Source organism: Xiphophorus hellerii, chromosome 14 (genome assembly GCF_003331165.1).
Source record: "Xiphophorus hellerii strain 12219 chromosome 14, Xiphophorus_hellerii-4.1, whole genome shotgun sequence".
In the NCBI taxonomy this organism is placed as follows: domain Eukaryota; kingdom Metazoa; phylum Chordata; class Actinopteri; order Cyprinodontiformes; family Poeciliidae; genus Xiphophorus; species Xiphophorus hellerii.
The window spans coordinates 15198607-15213913 of NC_045685.1; the positions used below are offsets into that span (position 1 = coordinate 15198607).

Sequence of the window (15307 nt, forward strand, 5' to 3'; positions counted from 1 at the left end):
TAGAGATCTTCTTTCTTCTTCAGTTCTTAATTCAAGAAGAAGCTCTGAAAAATTTGGGGCAGGATCATTTCTCAGTTTCTGTTGCAGGGTCAACAGTAAAGTCTGGTCCCAGCAACCACGCACAAACTGTTTGTAAAGTTGTCTATTAGCATTGGCCTCACTTACACCACCCCGTCTGATCGCAGTGCTGAGAAGTGTCTGCAGTCTCTGAATGTATTCAGATGCTTTCTCACCTGCGTCCTGATGAGTACTGAGGAACCTGGCAAAGATCTCCTCCCCGTCGTCAACAAGGCCATAGGCTGACTGGAGGAGTTTTACATAGTCTTGAGGAGGTGACTGAGAGCCTAGTTGTTTTACAATGTCTGCTGCGGGCGACAGTAAGCTCTCCAGAATCAGTCGTCGCTGCACATCCATTGTATAGCCATCCTGAAACATAAGTTCAACATGTAAACACCATGTTTCAAAATCCACTTCACCAGGCGGTTTAGGAACTCTGCCTGAGAAGGAACGCAGTCTCTTGGAGCCTGGAGCTGTCGTAGCTTCACTCTTAATGACATGCTCCACTATTATTCGTTGCACATCTGGTGGGTTTAGTATGTCAGAGTCTAGGGTTGTGGCAGTGCCCTTGGCTTGCTCCTTTGGTCGTACTGCCTGTCCCTTTCTTGTCCTCTTAAGCTTCTCTGTTCCACCTTGTGATTTGGAGACAGATTTTAATGGCTTACTGGGTGGAGGTTGTGATTTTTGAGGACTGAATATAACAGATGATCCACTGCTGTCTGATTCACTTCCAGTACTATCTGAGCTACCCCGTTCATTCTGCATAGTTTTAAAGGAACATGTGGCTTCAGGGTTTTCATCAATGGCTGACTGTGATTGTGTGGGAGTAGTTAAAACCTCAACTCTGTCCAAACACCATTTTGAGACTGGGTTCTTAGGAGACTGTATCACAGAGGGGAAACTGATGAGCTTTAGCGACTCTTCTGAGTCAAACTCAACAATCACTTGAAAGTCTTTGAGTCTCACTATTTTACTGACACTACCATATAATGATACAGCCTCTACAATGTCTCCATCTGTGTCATCATCAAGTATGCCCTTCAAAAGGATTGATTTTCTGTCATTTACACCATGCTCGCTACCAATGTCAGCAACAGAAGCCATATTTTGTCTGGTTATTATCAGACAATATTTGATCACACTGATCACTAATCAATTATTTATATTGGTTGTTTATAGCCTAAAATCCTCCTGGCTGGCTCGCCACTTATGTAACCAACTAGTGTAACTTACGAATAGATAAGTTGAGAAACTTAGATTTCAATGTTGAAGTTACAGTTAGTCTATCTTTCTAAGTTCAAAAAGGAGGATAATAAGCACAAACAACCATATTATCAAGAATGAACAGATTATTTAATACAACTTGAAACAGAATATTACGGTACAGTTTTTTTTTTGTTCCAACATAAAGTGTCCACCTTTTTTATCAGGCAGTGTATTTTCTTTTGGTTCAGATTCCTTATAGTTCAGTTCGTCCTTTGGAAGTTTTGTTTTCTTAGTTCAGTAATTTAAGTCAGTCAGTCAAGTCTTTGTTAAATGGCCATGTGTTTCTTTGGATCCAAAATCTTATCTTATCCGGTGCAAAGTAGGCAGCGGATCCAGCAGTCCCAGGTCTTGAGTTGAACCCTGGAGCTCAGCAATCCAATCCAGGCCTGCGATGCTATGCAGCTGGACAGTCTTCAAAGTTGAATGGGGTTCTAAAAAAACCCACCTGCATATATATAGAACTTAATTAACTATTAAGTTTCAAAAGTATGCAGGAAGCAATAAATTCCATTTATCACAAAAATAATATTCAACTAATGGCAAGCTTGCAAAACAAACGTATCACACTGTATCCGACCTCTTAGTTTGTACATAACAAAAAAATGCAATACAGTGAAAATCATCATTTTAATCTCACACATTCCTCCGATTGGTTTTATTTACGTTTCTCTGTTCTTCCTTGTCGGAATATATGAGCAGTAATGCCTATGACGCCAGTTAGCATTAGCTTAATTTCGGTTGCAAAAACACGTTACAACACTCACCAGAGAAAATCACAGTAAAAATGTGTTTTACTGCCAGGGATCAGGTCACGGATCTTCTTTTCTCTTAACCGTTACCGGAATTAATCAAGAATTTATCTTATAGCATGCAGTAATTCGCACAACGTGCTACAGCCAGCTACGGTTTTCTTCTTCTTCTAATAGTTTTCTGCTGTCTAAACCAGAGTGTAACTCACAAGCCACCTGCTGGCGGTTTCTGGTATGACAAGAAAACTCAAAATGAAAATATAACTAAATTGCTGGGAACATTAAATAACAAAACAAAATCCTACAGAAATAAAATACCACTAACAGTACCACACATATACATGTGGGTTACAATGTCATAATTTAACACTATTCAAGAGTTAAAATGTTGACTATTTTCAAAGTATAACTTTAACTCAGAATCCGTGAGAATTATACGAACTCAGAAAAGGAGTTGAATTTAACACAGTTTTGCTGTGCAGAGGCCACATCTGTGCAAGGATGCTCCCTCAACCCAGTGCAAGTGATGAGGTCGAGGGAGCAACCTTGCCAGTTTTGGCAAGGTTGTGGAACTGGCAAGGTTCTGTGCAAGAATTTTTTTTTCTGAAAAAAAAAGAAAAGTTTTTATTTTATTTTTACAGAAATGAACTGGATTGTTAATTAAGTATGAGCTTGACTCACACGTCTCTGTCCCTCTAAATATAGCTATGTCAGAGACTAATATTCTAAATACAGAATACACAAGAATTAGAAAATCTACTTATTTTAGAGTGCAGAAAGTGATAATATGTCACATTAATAAAATAATAATAACCATTTAAGAAACAGGGATATTTTTCTGACAAAAATTGTCAGTGTGGTTTTTTTCGGGATGCCTTTGAACACAGAAACCTCTAACAGCATTAGAAATGCTGCTTGGCAGATGAAGTCCTAGTTAAAGCATTTAAAGCAAATGAAGTGAAATTACCTGAAATGCTCAAACCTTTAAGTTGTCATGTTGTGACTTCTTAAAGTGCTAACACTTAAGCTAAAGCACTGAAAGCAGTATAGCTGTCATCTGACTAATGAACAATGAAAGCCATTTATATCCTACAGGAGTGTCGACCAATTATTGATCTTATTATACTGTTAAGGTTTATATGAAAGGACTGCCATCAAAGAAAACATCAGGAAATATGTTTTATTGGGAAAAAGTTAATTAAAAACTACTAATTTTTTTGTTGATATTTTTATAACCTCCCCTTTTAGGTAGCAAGTCTAATCTCTGAGAAGAAAGACTTTCTGCCCTTCAAACAAAGCCTTTTAAAGTCCCTATCCATTTCCACCGGGCCTAAGACTGGCTTTGTTAGAAGTAAAATACAGGCAGTGTGACATAACGGGTAGAAGAGATAGATCATCAAAAATTGAAGGTGACACTCTGAATTGGCTGGCATTAAGATAAGATTGTTCTCATTCTCCAGAGAGGGAGTTAAAGGCAGCTTACTTCTATAGGAGACGATTTTTGTTGTAAATCCCTGCCTATTACCGTTCCTCTCCATGAATAACTTAGCTGTCCTTGATAACACAAGTCTGGGACCACATCCTCATTTTCCCCCTATTGCTGACCAATTTTGGCAGATACACTTTGATTTGCAGAAAAAAAGAAAAAGGCTGGTGAGCATGAGTGTACCTTTTGTCTCTTCCGGAGAGTGAAGTTCTTCCACAGGAGCAGAGAGAACTGCGTCAGGAGACCCATTATGGCTTTTCCTGGCAATATCTTGCCAATGTGTCGCGATGGCAACTGGCCCACTTAATAAACCCTGGAGGGAATAAAAAAGGCAGAGTTTGGTTTTAATACAGCGAAGCAATACATCTTGAGGGAATGCCACTAATCACTCACTTCCCCAAGCCTTGGGGCTTATGGTGCAGCACCTGTTCGAAGAATTATTATCACCTACGCTCAGCAAATCTCAGGACAGCCAACGTCTCAGCATGTGGAGATTACACAGTTTGCCTCCATAGCGCAAGACTTTTTTAACAAACACCATGGAATTGAAAGATGATATGACACACATTATTAGGGCTAAAAGAAATCTCTGTTCATATGTTGAAAGAAATTTCTTCTTTCAACATATGGCATAGTCTTCGTCTCAGAGACTTCGGTCTTCCTAACTGTCAATTATTCAGCTTAAAAGACTATAGAGAACAATAAAAGTAGGAAAAAAAGGCTTTAACAGCTTCATCACTTTTCATAGTAACAAAAGACTGGTGTAAAATATTTATTGCATATTTTACAGGCTACTCAACCCTGATTACACAGCTAATAAACAAATATGTCTGCTGTGCCATTTTTATGTGGCTACATCAAGAATGACCTTTATTAAAGCTCCACAAGTGAGTGTCTTTCCACTAACTTCACTTGGCTTGTTAGTATGAAATAAGGTACAGGTTATTAAAACAGGAATTTGTCTCCGTTGCTATTTTCAATGAATTATTAGAGCCCTTCTTCTTCCACTCTAAGGGAAACCAAACTTAAACTCAACATGGGTATGATGAAGTCAATTCTGCAACAATCGTGCAAAGTTACAATATTATGTACCTTGACAGAAACATTAAGAACTAAGACAGGCATGGAATCCTGATCAAAACCACTGATCACATCAGGACCTTCCAATAACAGACTCAAACTGGTATACAACCTCCAATAAGAATATCCACCAGAGATTAGTGCTAGTGACGCTAGTAAACCCCTACTTTGACAATTTAATTTTTGTATACTTTCACCATTTTGTTTTTTTTCATAGATTCTACAATAACAAAAATAAAAATAAAATACAAAATATGGGAACAAATTGTACTTTTTGCAACAGTCTGCCGGTAGCCTAAGATCCAATTTGCAAAAAATTGATTCTTTGTCGAGTTCTTTGCCAACACATCATATTCATCTCTCGAGGGATCTTTTTGTGGTTGAATAATTTATAAGTAAGAGTTTTACAGTACAATAATAATGTGAAAACAAGAGAAAAAAAATCTTAAGACCTAAGAATAAACCCATTACAGAAGAAGCAAAACATAAAAAATAAGGAATGATTTAAGACTGTGGCAAAGCAGTGTACTCCATAAATTGTACCCCATTCAATAAATTAGGATTTGGAGCAGTAGTGTCCAGCTCCAGTTCTCAAGGACTGGTGTTCTGCCAGATTGAGATGCGTCTCTACCTCCTCAGCATGTCAATGTTCTGCAGTGGCCTGATAATCATCATTTGATTAATATGAACCAGGGGAAGTACTAATGCTACGGTCCAGTTGTAGACAGAACCAGGAAGTTCTGACTTCCCAGACTTGGTAGAGCATTCCAGTGAATTTTTCCTGACTGCGAAGGAAAAATTCACTGGAATGCTCTACCAAGTCTGATTTCCCACTGAGAAGGTGGAAGCAACTCAGACTTTACAATATGGCTGGTTCTCACACAAACGGTAGTAAGCTGTGGCGGAAATATGCTTATTTCATGAAACACATGTAGGAGTGTGTCTAGAATCAATGTTACATGTTGCATGTGCAGCTCTATGATGAACAAGTTAAAGTGGTTTATATATGGAAAGTAAAGCTGGGTGTTCATAAAAGGTACTGTAAACAACGTTTATGGGGATTGAAATGTTGAAATTCCGACTTCCTAACTGGAATACTGTTACATCGAGTGTGATGTCAAACCCAGCTCCAATGTCCCCCTTCCGAGATAACTGGAATGTGGCAGAAAACATGCAGGATACTGGACCTTGATGATTGACTTTGGACACCACTGATTTTAGGAAAATCAAATATGTTTTGAGATTTGTTGAAAAAAATTTTACTTGTAAGGTTTAATGTTCTGAACTGAGACTGCGGGGTGGAGCAGGTAGAGGCTTGGGACTTTATAGCCTGAGAGCTGGCTAGTGCTAAATTAATCGATGCCGGTTGAACTGAATTATTTCTCTACTGCTCTTGTTCAAAACTCATATTTTAACAGTCACCAGAGGCTGCAAAATCCAATTCCTCTCCATCAGAGTGGCTTTATTTGTAGTGTTTATTATGTGTTCATGCCCCCTCGGTCCCTGATATTTCTTTGTCTTCTGACTGAGATGGTTATGGAACTCTACAAGGACAAAAAAATAAAGATAAAAAACAACACAAAAATGAAAAGGGTGGGTCATTAAACCGAGGCTTCGAAGATGCATGAAAACTCAGCTCCTTCAGCCTCTTGTATAATTAAGCGCAGCATTCTACCGCAGAGTTTGAGGCTCATCTTTTGAAACATGCAATGGACAAGATGGGAACAGCTCAGTACCACCTCCACTCAGAAATCACGTCAACCGTGAAGGGTAAACAACATCTCTGGGAATTTACTGAAGCTGCGCGTCAAAAAAACGTGTATGTCAGGCATGCTTACATCTGAAGGAAAAAAATATTTTCCCCCAGTTTTGTGATGTGGGTGAGAGTCGTAGGAAAAAGCTCAATTCAATGACTTGCTCCTAGTTGAAAAGGGCTGATTGTGATGGGAAAATAAGAAATCTACATGTTGAGCTGTTTTCCAGAACTTGATTTTAATCTATGACTTTCTCTTTTCAAATTAAGTTTGAAGAGACAGTTGCTATTTGGCACTTGTATCAGCTTATTACTGTATCAGTTCCAGAGAAAGCCAAGCTGAAATGGAAGCAGAAAAACCATTCCTATATAAAAAGAAAGCAAACTATGGGGGAAAATATAAGTGGTGAAGCATGCCTGACATTTGGGAACTGAAGACTGAAGTACATTATTTCAACCTCCAGGATAATCGAAAGGAAAAACAGGTATTTGTCATAGAGCGTGAGAGCAGAGGACAGCAAAGAATGACAGCAAACATCACTTAGAAGATGGGTCGCCATGGCCCTCTGAAGAGCATAATGGTCCCTGTGCTTCTTTGTTCAATCTGTCTTTTTTTTTTTTCCTCGTCTGCCTCCACCTCTGTCTTATGATCAGTGCAATTTTCACAACAATACAAAAACTCTAGACAGTAAAAGCGGTGTCCAAAAAGGTAAACATGTCTGCCGACAGGTGAGAAGGTTGTATTTGGGCTCCTATACCATGCCACATAGATGTCAATATACGTTAGTTTTGCAAAGCAGGAGAAATAAAATAAAATATCATGTTAATACTTCTTTTTCAAATAAAGTAAAAATGTATAGTGGTTCTCATTTGAAGTCATACTTTTCTATTGGTTGTTTTTCTCTGGTATAGGAATATACCTCGATATAGGTAAAAAATAAAAATAAAAAATGCCAAGACCAAAAGATGGTTTCAAAATATTCTCTACTAAAGAGGTTGATTTAAAAATAAAAGTCAAGTATTTTCCATTTTTAGAAAATATATAACTTATGATTCCCAAACTTAATGTTATTCATTTAAAAATTCTGTAAAGCATGTGAGAATCAAAGGTACATTCAGTTTCCTGTTGGATGACAGATGTTACTCTCCCACGTTATCAGTTTTACAACAGTTTCAACAACAACCAAACTCTCTGGTCTTAAAGGAAGAGTTACTGCAGTGCTGCTGTAGTACCATCTGGCTCTACTAGATCGTGCTAGTTCAGATGAAGAACATGAGTTCATAGAAAATTATATTTATCCTTCTCTCATTATTCTAGTGCAAATTTATTACCTCAACATATCAGCAGACATCAAGCATGACTGGATTTTCCTGTTTCTCTACAAAAAAGGAATTCTGTAAGATATGATTTTCCTCTGGTGACCCATCAGCAGCCACGTCCTTCAGCTCTACAGCGCTGTGGGCCACTCCAACCTCTGAGTTTCTGCAGCATAATCACCCGCCTGTGGCAGCTGTGAAAACCTCCTTTGTATCGTTGCATTGCCTTTTTACTGCAGCGCTGCACCTTAAGCTATCAGCCCCCCTGTTCTCCCTTCAGGCACGTCTCATGCCTCTACCAAGCTGTCAGTAAGAGAGAGTTTACTGACCCCAAGATGAGACTTAATTTTCCTTTGGAGCTCCAAACTGAATTCTCAGCAAAGAAAGCCGAGAGTTTCTGAATAATATAAGCACCTTTTCCTTTCTCCTTTTATATTCAGAGATCATAGCCACAAACTGTAACACACACCTCTAAAAAAGACAGAACAATGCAATGCGCAACAATAGATTTAATGCTGTGAAATCAACTAACCTGCTACATATCTCTCAAAGCACAATTATTCTAGTGCCAAGATGATTTTACTGTTCCAGTTCACATTCTGAGAATGGCAGTGTCCTTGTCAGAAAATAAGCATGTACACACTGCAAACAGTGTAGCACATAATGAAGAAAAGCCCTTTTCCACGGCTATTCATTTTCTCGATAGACTGACTCAGATGCGCACCCATAATTACTTATTTGGCTTGAGAGTTATGCCATGCTTGAGAGGACAGTGTGGCCAAATTGTGCTTCTGCACACTGTTGTTATGGGCCTCAACAAGAGGTTGTGCTGACATTAAATTTGAAAACAAATAAATACAGTAACTCATAATTGGGATTTTTTTGTCCTTTAAATGAAAGAATAGAAAGCAACTGTTATTGAATAGGTGCTTATCACAGATCAAGTCTGGCTGATGGTAAAAATAATCCTTTAAACATGCATCCTAATAATTCAGTTTGGAGGTCAAATGGTTCAACTCCTTTGATTTAGTCAAATAAGTCAAGCTACATATTTTGACTGCTGATTCAAATGTATCTACTGTATATATGGCATTAGAAGGTGCAAAAGTGAGGCAGATGAAAATTCTTTGATTTACAATGTGCAACAAAGCATGGTTAAAATGTATTTAAGCCAAAGAAGTTCAAAAGGTAGTCCCCCAAAATATCGACAATAATATAACAATCGCAGTCAAAAGAATTTATGGAATGCCGTAAGTCAAAGTAAACTAAATAATAACAATAAAAAACAAGGTGATGAACTCTTCAGAAAAAGATAACAGGTCAGTTTCTAAACCCGTTGACCTCTGACCAGAGTGTAGCTATCTTCTACTTCATCAAGGACAACCCATCTTGTTAAAAGCTTATGTCATCTGAAACAGATTTGTTGAACATGACAAGGAGTTCGCTGCGCTCCAACGGCCTCCACGGTCATCAGAACTCAATTCAATGGTGTACCTGTAGGATGTGATGAAATGGGAATATCACATCATGGATGTGCAGCTGAAAAAAAAATTGTTGCAACTCAGTGATGCAGTCATGTCCATACAAACAACCATTTCTGAGGAATGGTTCCAACATCCAGCAAAATAAAAGCGGTTCTAAAGACGAAAGTGGTACCTAATAGAGGTGGACGAGTGATGCAACTGTTTTTCTTTTTTGTTCTTAATTCTAGATTACAGGCTGCCTGCTATATTACGTGAGCAAGTGGCATTCACGGAAAGGAAAGACTATTCAGTTGTCCTTCCAAGAGCAGTAAAATACTGTCATAATGTTACAATACAATTACAGCAGGTCATTGACCTGCAGGGCATTTGCTGCAGGTTATTTCGTTGGAGAATGTGTTGAGTATCTGAAAATTGTGCCATGCAGAGCAAAGCTGTCAATCACATCTTTCTGCTAATTGCTCCTTCATTAGAAATGAATCAAAGTGATGGCTAAAATATTATGGGATAAATCTTAGCAGTTAGTGAATCATTACTGCATGTCAATCACAGACATGCGTTTGGTATATGTGCGTGCAAAGGTATACACACCTCTCAGCTTCCACTAAAAACAGTAAATCATTGAAATATATAACTCAACAGGGGTCAAAGCTCACAGCGCTTCCAGATGAGCAAACAAACTCTCTGTCAAATTTTAAATACATTTGACAAGAGAGCCTGAATGTGTGATTTTGAACACATTCAAACTCCAGCACTCAATAAACAGTATCCTTTTCATTTCTGGTGATTTTTGTGAAAATTAGGTATCACTTCACTTTTCCTTGTTTTCGCCTTCTTTTTTCTTTTTATACAGCAGTTGCCTGCAGACCAGTTTAATAAACGTTTTCAAATGTGATAAGCAGTTCTCAAGGCAGTCTATTTGATCCCGCTCCAGTCTAGAAGGGAGGGAAGGAAACACAAACAGCTACTCCGAGCCCAGAGTCTGAGCGCGCCTCAGGAGTACAGGAGCAAGCTACAGAAAACAACAACAGCCAGACCAAAGACAGCATCACGGGAGGCCTGGCTGCAGAACACGTGTCCTGTTAGAGAAAACAAACTGTCAGAAACAACTTACCTCCAAGCTGTGCGGTCTTTACCCATCAGCACATCCTAGGGCTTCTACGAATGGAGCAGGTTTTACCTGGCGGGCCCTTATGCCTCACCTAAGAGCCTACCTCTCTCTTATTTCTCACTCCCGTGCCTATCTCCTGTGTCTGCTGTCCTCTTTCACCCACAGTCATAAAATATGCAAATGGCCTCAGTAGAGAACACTGAGGTGACTGTATCCACGGTAATACTCCAACCAGGAAGCACACAAGAGTCGTACATTACACAGAAAATTCCCTAAAGCTTAGTCCCGCAGCAGACTGTGTTTATCAGCTTCTTCTTTCTGACTGAGCGAGGAAGGGCGAGCGAGGAAGGGCAAACAGGAGCACTGACCTGTATTTCATTCGCCTTGTGTCTCAGTTTGGGATTTAGTCACCTACCAGTTGACTTAGCTGTTCCTGAACTAATTAGTCTGAATTAATCCTCTTCTTTTAATAAATAAAGCATTAGTCGGAGAGGTTAGAGATCAGATGGGATCGTAAGAAGTTCATTTATTTGTTCATTTGTTTACTGAGGGACGAGGCCAAGATGCACATGTTGATGATATTGTCGATGCTCAGTTGAATGCGTCACATGGGGGAGAGCAGCTAAGTGCATCGACCGTAGGCTTTTATAGCAACAATATAATTTGGTAACAAGGGGGCTAAGAGTTTATTATTCAGGATGATAAAGAGTAATACCAAAGGTGCACTGGGAGGATATAATTATGTAGATGAGATGGGTGTTTACTGAAAGCGAAGACAAGTAATGAAAAGAGAAACCTCACACTGGATGATGCTTCTGTCATGTTAAAACAGTTACAGATGTTTGTTTCGTGTCTTTTTAATTTCACCTTAATAGGAGCCATGTTCCACTGTATAACATTCCTATCTCTAACACGCAGTTACTCAAATTGGCATACCGCCAATAACAAAGCTGGACTTTGACTAGGCCATTCTAACACAATATGTTTAAATCTAAACCAAGCTGTTTCTCTATATGGCTAGGACCATTTTTGAGTCAATAGCTCTTTCAAAATTTTAACTACAAAGATGAATAAGTGGATATGCAATAACGTAGGTACAATGCTTTGAAAAAGTATTTTCCTCCTTGTAGATTTCTTTTTTTCTGTCTTATCATATTTTAGATCATTAAACAAATTTGAAAACTGCAGGTACAGAATACAGTTTCCAAGTGATGGTTTCATTTATGAAGGGAAGAAAGATATACAATCCAACTTGGTCATATGCAAATGTTAGGATCCCTTAGCTTTTGGAAAGCTGAGTTAAATGTTACATTCCACATTCTTGTCAAACTTGTAGAATCAAGAAATCAACATATCTCAAAAAGCAACATATCCTGCCCCGATCTGGAAATTAGCCTAAAATACAATTATGATTTTACAAAAACTTTGTACAACTACATGCATCCAAAAACAGTGCAATGTATAAAGTCTAAAAGCCATCAAATATAGAAAGTTGTTATTCATGACTGTTGCCAAACAGTCACCTTTAATGCTCCTTTCAAAGAAGCTAAGTTTTCCAGTACTTGCAATCACTTAAGGGTCAGTGTGACTTGTACTTCAGTTGCGGGCCCATACTCTCAATTAGTTACACACATTTGAGCTCATGGAGCCCAGGTGAAAGACTGACTTCTCAAAAGTAATTGCTTCAACTAATGAAGTGTTGCTGCTCAAACATGCCAGTGCTGTGGAGCACGTCTGTCGTTCCCAGGTCAGTAAACCTTTTTATTCTGCCATATACAATAAATAAATAAATAAATAAATAAAATACCACTTTCAAAGAACAATGTGAACAGAAGCTTTGCCTAATGCACGCAGTAAGTAAGGCAAACTAGTGAAGATCCATCAGAAAAGCAGATTTTCCTCCTGGCAAACACTTCATTAGCTGGTTTTCACCTTTAAGGAGTTCATCATCTATAAATCATGTACTCTCTCTGGGACTTCTACATTGAATAATTGGAGAGCCATTTCCTATTCTGAAATGGAAAGCAGTGATTGAAATAATTTGCAAACTGTGCGGATTAAAGTGTCCAGGAGAAAGATTAGCAAAAGTAAAACTAATAGGGCATTTTGGATAAAGCCCCGAATGTAACCATGAAAAGACAGATTAATTAAACAAAGCTGGGTGAAATGTTCTCTCCAGTCTGGCTTGTTCCAAGCTGTACTTTAATCACGTTGTGAGAAGACTCCCCAATGGAGCCCTTTAACACTTTATTCCACTCCTCTGCTCACACGAGTACCAATGTTTCCTGTGATTTACAGTGAGATTATCTTCTAGACAACAATGGAGGAACAGTAAAAACATTTTGTAGTCTACAGTGTTTTATTGGCCTAGTGAACAAAAAAAAAGGTAGCACAGAATGACTTATTTGCAACAAAGTTTGAGTTGGAAGTTTACCATCGTTAGGTTCATATGCATGTGTGTGTGTGTGTGACTTTATATTTTATACATTGCAAGGACCATTTTTCAAACTCACTACATTGTGAGGACCAAAGTGCTGTTTTTGGGTTAGGAGTTAGGAAATGGTTAGGTATAGGGATAGGACAACAGTTAGGCTATAGAAATGAATGAAAAGTAAATGGAAGCCACTTCAAAGTCCTTGTGAAGACAAAAACATACATTCTCTGTGCGAGTGTCCTCGTCATTGCCTAGACATTGACTGCAGTTCTAAACTCCTGAAAGTCACAGTGAGAGAAGTTGGATCTTGAAGTGGAAAGACAATAATGGTCAATACCTCCTTGTAAGATTTACAGTGGAGTCAAAAAAAAGAAAAAATTTTTTAAATAAAAATTTCAAAGGTTTGTCTTGGAGCCAAGGAGAACTTGCAAAGAGCTTTTGGAAAAATCTGGAAATAACAGGTGGTTTTAGCAATGGTCACAAAACACCAGTGAACCTCACCTCACAAGGCTCCACTGCTGAAGAAAAAACGCTGAAGCATGTTGAAACATGTATAAGGGTTTCTGCAGAGGAATTGGACAAGCCCATGAAATAAAAAATATGTGTGCTCCAATGAGTCTCATTTGTCAGATCAAAAGGTTTCAACTTTGATTCACTGGAGTACTAAAACCTTAGAAATGGCTTTGTAACCCTGTCAGTGACCTTGTTTTAATTATTTGTTCTAAATAATATATTGGGCATCTCCTTAGAACCGTTAATATTAATTTTGATTCATCTTACTGGAAACAATATTTTTTATTAGTTTCACCTATGCTAACAATTTCAACACTTGTGAATTATTCTATTCAGCAATTATGCTAATTGGATTCTTCTTTCAGATAAATTCATGGACACTGAAAATATGAAGGACTGCAGAATTACAGCTGTTTCTGTGGCTTTCGATTTTTTCTTAGCAAGTGAAAATTCATCCTGAAGGAGAGGAAAGCAGAAAACTTGAGGGAAAACAAATAATAGCTTTCCTCAACAGATATTGTAACTTGATTCTGACTGCTGGCTCTGGTTAAAACTGCATTTGTTTTGACGTCAGCCAACACAGCCCACACATACTGTGAAGAGGGAGAGGTTTTTTAAAACTTGGGTAGTCTGTTTTGACATTAATGCTACATAGCCTGCAGGGAGAACATAGCGCAGACGGGAAAAAAAGCAGCAGAGATATTTACACATGCCAATTAGACCAAAGAAGTAGAAGCTTTGAGGTACTTCTGACATTCTAAAGGTTAAGTTGGTACATTTCTTAGTGTATATGAATATAAAAAATGACAGTTACTAAGTAGAAAGAGTTTGCTCTCTAGAGACAGAGATGCAATAATGAAGAAAACCAAATACACTGAAAAATAAAGGTAATCTGAATTCCAAGTGATCTGACAGACTATGTTGAAGATTTTCAATGCTAATGCTAAAACACCAGAGGAAAATAATATTACATGTGTGAGATAGTTGTTGTGTTCAGCTGGCAAAGTTGGAGAAATTCTTATTATTTCCCTTAAGAGATTTCCAGAAAAACCTTTACTACTTTTTTAATACAAAAGTACAAATAATGTCAAAATTCTCAATAAGACAATTCTTACATACACTTCTGCATATGCAGAGTTAACCATTTTAGTTCATGAATGGTAATCAAGTTAATTATGAAGTTTAGATAAAACACAGGGCTTATTGGTTAAAGAACCCAGTTAAACATAGGATTTTTTCTCACCTGTGTGATTTTAATCTATGATCAATGGGTTAGTCTGCCCAGTCACAGCCAGACATGGCACCTGCTGCTGCTCTCGCATGGAGAACCACAGGAACAACAGTTCCAACCCAGTTGTTTGCCTGCATATTGATGGGGCTCGAATCTGCCCTGGTATAATCCGCAGTACTTGCTTTTGCCCTCTTTAACTTACACTAGCAGTGTCATTGTAAGGGACGCCAACATTTATCATTATAAAAATTACATACAGAATCTGTCAAAAAGCAAAAGTAAGGTAGATGTACATTTGAAGAACATTAGCAAGGCAGTGTAACGTTAAACATAAATCGTGTGCAACACCTATTGAAATAAATACACAGTAATTTAGCCAATCTCGGTTCCTCGTTTATTGGACTTTTTTGAAGGCACAATTAAAATTAAACTGTTATATTGAAAGGCCATAACTTGTTAATATGTTCCTCCTAGTAGATGATACTCCCTGTGTTTCTGCCATGTTGAAACATATCCAAATTAATATCATCACCAGTTTATATGAACACTACAAAGTTTTAAAAGGTGAGAACATGTTAAGAATATCCTCACAAGAAACCATCTGATAACTAAAACTAAATGGTAATTATTTGATTTAATCAATATGTGGTTTTTCAAGTCTTTACGTGGGAAAAATCTGGAAAAAAGCGTGCATTTTGCAGAACCACCTTTTACCACAGTTTCAATTCTCTACCAAATTTAGACATCTAGAGAAATTGTTGCCAATTCTTTTCAAAATAGCTCAAGTCCAGTCAGACTAGACGGAGAACATCTATTTTCTATTTTAAGC

General features: G+C 38.0%; 1 protein-coding gene and 1 long non-coding RNA gene across 5 annotated transcripts in view; both read right to left on the bottom strand.

The window, feature by feature from the left end:
* Positions 1-10591, bottom strand: part of LOC116732982 (phospholipid-transporting ATPase ABCA1) — a 188758-nt gene extending 178167 nt beyond the window's left edge. For all 4 annotated transcript variants that reach the window (XM_032583600.1, XM_032583601.1, XM_032583602.1 and 1 more), the window contains exons 1-2: positions 10304-10591; positions 3742-3871 (exon numbers count right to left, since the gene is read on the bottom strand). In XM_032583600.1, the coding sequence (XP_032439491.1) occupies positions 3742-3807 (66 nt within the window). In that variant the 5' untranslated portion in view covers positions 3808-3871; positions 10304-10591. The remainder of the gene's footprint in view (positions 1-3741; positions 3872-10303) is intronic.
* Positions 684-2432, bottom strand: LOC116732983 (uncharacterized). The gene is made up of 2 exons (XR_004341922.1): positions 2088-2432; positions 684-1768 (listed from the first exon to the last, which is right to left on the bottom strand). It is a non-coding gene; the product is annotated as an uncharacterized LOC116732983 (long non-coding RNA).
* Positions 10592-15307: the final 4716 nt, after the last annotated feature.